This window comes from Pundamilia nyererei, unplaced genomic scaffold (assembly GCF_000239375.1).
Source record: "Pundamilia nyererei isolate P.nyererei 1_Seehausen unplaced genomic scaffold, PunNye1.0 scaffold00307, whole genome shotgun sequence".
NCBI classification, from domain to species: domain Eukaryota; kingdom Metazoa; phylum Chordata; class Actinopteri; order Cichliformes; family Cichlidae; genus Pundamilia; species Pundamilia nyererei.
The window spans coordinates 264899-269646 of NW_005187708.1; the positions used below are offsets into that span (position 1 = coordinate 264899).

Here is a 4748-nt window from a genome sequence, read left to right on the forward strand (position 1 = left end):
GTTTCTGTGTCACAGAGAAGTTTTTGGGGAACCAGGTTTTGAGTTATGGGCAGAACCTGACCCTGAACTTCCGAGTGGACCGGCGGGACAGCCGTCTGTCGGCCGAGGATCTGGTGCTGGAGGGGGCGAACCTGCGGGTGGCCGTCCCCCTCATCGCCCAGGGCAACTCCTACCCCAATGAGAACACGCAGACATATGTGTTCAGGTGAGGCGCCGTGTGTTGTTTTCCCAGTGAAAACCAGTATTTAATCCAGCAAACTGGAGCAGATAATCTGCACCAGTACGTTTGCTCTCAGCGTTAATCTGGAGTTTTGGGTGTAAATGAAACTCATAATCTGAACATAATCATGCACTTTTTATTTACAACCTGTTCACATAGATTGATTTAATCTGGACTGTCTGGTTGCAGTCCCTGACACGTTTTGCTGACACAGATTATTTGCTGTTGATTTCTTCATAGTCATTTAATCTGGATTAAATTGAAAATATTTTGGTCATAAGATTTAAAATGATTAGTTGAATTGTGAACGCGGGGTGATTACTATTAAACTCCACTAATACTCTCTTAATCTGGATTAAGTTAGAGGTTTGGTGGTAATCTGTTTTGTCCTCCTTGTTTTGCAAATAATCTGGATGAAGCTGTGATATTTGTATGATTCTCAGGATTTGTTTCAGAATCTGCTGATGATGTCAGCTGATTTAAACCCTGTAGATTATTTGATAATCTGATTTTCCTTTTCAATGCTTTTGTCTTTGGTCTGGATTAAATTTGGTTCAGGCTCCACGACAGCACAGATTACCCCTGGAGGCCGACCATCAGCCACGCCGAATTCTACAAACTTCTCCACAATCTGACGGCCATCAAGATCCGCGGCACCTACAGCGACAGGAGTACGCAGCTTGCACACACACGCACACTCTCTTATCGTCTACTATTGTTCACTAATCACTCACACCCTCCAGGTGCTGGTTACCTGGATGATGTCTCCTTGGTGACAGCAAGGCGGGGACCAGGTGTCCCGGCCCGCTGGGTGGAGCAGTGCACGTGTCCTCAAGGTTACCAGGGTCAGCACTGTGAGCAGTGCACGGTTGGATACCGCCGCGCCCAGCCGGAGCTCGGACCCTTCAGCTCCTGCGAGCCGTGCAACTGTAACGGCCACAGCGAGACCTGCAACACCAACACAGGTGAGGGTGGTGTCAGCGCGTCACAGAGGGCTGAGTGATGGGTTCGTTAATACTCAGGGCTGCTTTTTCTGTCCTCCACCCAGGAGCGTGCGACTGTCAGGACAACACGGCCGGTCTGAGCTGCGAGCGCTGCCAGGACAGTTTTTATGGCGACGCCACCCAGGGAACGCCAGGTGACTGTCAGCCATGTCCCTGCCCGCCCGGAGCCACCTGCGCTGTCGTTCCCAGAACCAGAGAGGTGGTGTGCACCAACTGCCCCACTGGGACTACAGGTACCAGATGCTAAACTGTCAGCCATTAGTCCAGTGTGAGGTGTGTTGTTCTTCCATGCTGTGCCGGTGTCGGGCGTGTCCCCGGTGCCCTGTAGGTTTCATGAAGTGATTAAAAATAGGTTTCCTTGATTAACTGTTACGTGTGCCAATCACGTGACCTCACCTGTGTGCAGGTAAGCGCTGCGAGCTGTGCGATGATGGATTCTTCGGCGACCCTCTGGGTCAGAACGGCGGCGTAGTCCGAACGTGTCGGAGCTGCAAGTGCAGCGGCAACATCGACCCCAACGCCGTCGGAAACTGCAACCGCGAGAACGGAGAGTGCCTCAAATGCATTTACAACACCGACGGCTTCTTCTGCGACCGCTGCAAAGAGGGTTTCTATGGCAACGCGCTGGCCCCCGAGCCTGCCGACAAGTGCAAACGTAAGAGGAGTCCAAAACCGAAATCCTTCCCGTGATGTTTGAATTGCGAGCGCAGCGAGGAAACCGTGTGATCTCTGATTTGTCCCCAGCCTGCGCCTGCTCGCCGCTCGGCACCAGGAACCAGCAGACCAGCTGCTCTCAGGGCACGGGTCAGTGCGAGTGCCTCCCCAACGTGGCCGAACGCGACTGCAGCGCCTGCATGCCCGGCTTCTTCAACCTGCGGAGCGGGAATGGCTGCGAGCGGTGCGTCCATCACGCCCACACATCTGTAGCTGTGCTTCGGTTCTGAGCGCCTTCACGGGCTCACGGCACGAAACCTCAGTCTTAGTCACGCTTACAGCGATAAACTTTAAATTCTCTTTCATTTCCAGCTGACTGGAAACCTGTGATGAGTCGATTCTGAGCAATTCTTCCAGGAAAACACAAACATGCACGTGTTTCATTGTGTTGTTTACTCATAGATGATGTTCTTCTACTTTCCCCCCACAGGTGCAACTGCAATCCCATTGGCTCCACCAACGGGCAGTGTGACATCGTTACGGGACAGTGCGAGTGTCAGCCGGGCGTCACCGGCCTTCGGTGCGAGCGCTGCGAGACCAACTTCTTCGGCTTCAGCGTGTCTGGATGCAAACGTGAGGAAACTCGATAACGTCACAGCGAGTCCATCGCTGTGACGTTTTAGCGTTACGTGAACAAAACAGGACCCAGAATAGATCCTGGTGGATCTCCTCCGGTCGGAGGTCAGCAGGCACCGGCTCAGGTCTGTTAGAACCAGAAACATGAAGCCATGATCAGCTTTTCAGGGCTTTGCATCAACTGCGTGCACGAGGTGCACGACGTGCACCAGGAAGTGTTTAAATCTAGTTTCTGCACCTGCACAGATCCAACCTGCCAACACGCTGTTTTTGATATCATATTGTACGGCTCCAGAATAGATCCTCTGAGAACTTCCTTAACCCTGATACCTGTTTAAGGTAAACACAGCAGTCTGTAATGTCACAGCGCGCCGTCTGTTAGTGTGGAGTAAACTGGGACTGAAAGGCAGGATCCCAGTTTGCATTCCTGCACACTTGGACGCTGCAGCACCTGCTTCAGTGAAGACTCAGACCTTCTCTGCTCTAACAAACTGTAAAGTTCAACTTTATTCAGCCTGCAGTTTGCAGGTCTGAGCCGCGTCGTCTTCCATCGCATCAGGCAGAGTTCGAGTCTGTGTGTTAGACAAAACCGAGTCCTGTAACTTTAAGAATCCTTTGAGCGTTCAGGGTGACGAGCTGTGCTGTGTGAATGAGAGCTGTTATTAATGGACCGACGTCCTCGTCTTTGTTCCTGCAGCCTGCGATTGCGACCCCGAGGGCTCCGTGTCGGGTCAGTGTAAGGAGGACGGTCGCTGCGAGTGTCGGCCCGGCTTCGTCGGAGCTCGGTGCGACATGTGTGAGGAGAATTACTTCTACAACCGCTCGGTGCCGGGCTGCCAGCAGTGTCCTTCCTGCTACAGTCTGGTCAGAGACAAGGTGAGCCCGACTCCAAGGCAACGCCTTCGCTCTCCTCGCACAGAGGAGCTAACGTTTCTGCCTGCGCGTCCAGGTGAACCAGCAGAGGCAGAAGCTTCACGAACTGCAGACGCTGATCGATAACCTCGGCTCGGGTCAGGACACCGTCAGCGATCAGGCCTTCGAGGATCGTCTGAAGGAGGCAGAGAGGGCCATCATGGACCTGCTGGAGGAGGCCAAGGCCAGCAAAGGTGAGACCTGAACTGAGATCTGACGTTTGCAGTTTATTTCCTGTTGCTGAGCAGAAAGCCAGACTGAATGTCTGTGACCTTTGACCCCGCAGAAGCGGACCAAGGCCTGCTGGACCGCCTAAACGGCATCAACAACACTCTGACCACTCAGTGGAACCGTCTGAAGAGCATCCGAAACACAGTGGACGACACCGGCACTCAGGCCGACCTCGCCCGGGGCCGAGTACGCGACGCCGAGAACCTGATCGACCGCGCCCGCCAGGAGCTGGACAAAGCCAAGGACGCCATCAGCAAAGTGGTGAGTGAGGGTGCTGTTTCCATGGCGACCAACCGAGCTCTAAGGCATTTTGGGTTTTTTATAAAACACGACTGATGTCATCGACAGGACATCAAACCGCCCGGCGGCACCGGAGCGCCCAACAACCTGACGCTGCTGGCCGAGGAGGCGCGGAAGCTCGCCGACAAGTAAGACCCCACGACACGTGTCATCAACACGCGCTGACGGCCTGACCTTAACCTGAATACTCGTCAAAGACACAAACCGTTTGGACTTTTCTCCCTGCAGACACAAGATGGACGCTGACCAGATTGAGAGGATCGCCAAAGACGCCAACGATACGTCCAACAAAGCATACAACCTGCTGCAGAAGACTCATGAGAAAGAGAGGAAAACGAGCGAGGAGATCGAGGAGCTCAACACGAAGTACGTCCCACCGCCTGACGAAACCTCACTTTAGTTAGTTTTTCCTGCCGTCATGGTTACAGGTGGTTTTTGCCTTTTTGTTTTTGATTTGTGAGGTTTTTGTTGCTTTGTGTGAGAAATCCTCCTCAGTTTGGCCCTGTGGAGGTTTTTTGGAGGTTTCGTCTCCCCTTCATTTGTTTTTCATCCTTCCTGCTTCGGTTTTGTCCACGTTGTGGTTTTTTGAATCTTCGGTCACATCTGTTCAGTTATTCCATCCCTTTTTTTGAGTCTCTGTATTTTTTTCTTGTTCTTGTGGTTAATTTGCTGTATTTCGACTCATTCTTGGGACCTTTGTAGTGATTATACGCGGCTCTGTGGTTATTTTGCATCTCTTTGTGGTCATATTGTGTCTCCTGGTCATTATAGCTGTGAGGATGTTTTTTTTT

General features: G+C 52.4%; 1 protein-coding gene across 1 annotated transcript in view; it reads left to right on the forward strand.

Annotated features, from left to right (window-relative positions):
• lamc1 (laminin, gamma 1) overlaps positions 1–4748 on the forward strand; it is a 44720-nt gene that overhangs the window by 35151 nt on the left and 4821 nt on the right. Inside the window, exons 7-18 of the mRNA XM_005751361.2 lie at positions 8–205; positions 779–891; positions 964–1185; positions 1269–1457; positions 1631–1879; positions 1969–2122; positions 2369–2511; positions 3212–3390; positions 3464–3620; positions 3713–3918; positions 4006–4085; positions 4186–4323. Of these exons, the coding sequence (XP_005751418.1) occupies positions 8–205; positions 779–891; positions 964–1185; positions 1269–1457; positions 1631–1879; positions 1969–2122; positions 2369–2511; positions 3212–3390; positions 3464–3620; positions 3713–3918; positions 4006–4085; positions 4186–4323 (2028 nt within the window). The remainder of the gene's footprint in view (positions 1–7; positions 206–778; positions 892–963; positions 1186–1268; positions 1458–1630; positions 1880–1968; positions 2123–2368; positions 2512–3211; positions 3391–3463; positions 3621–3712; positions 3919–4005; positions 4086–4185; positions 4324–4748) is intronic.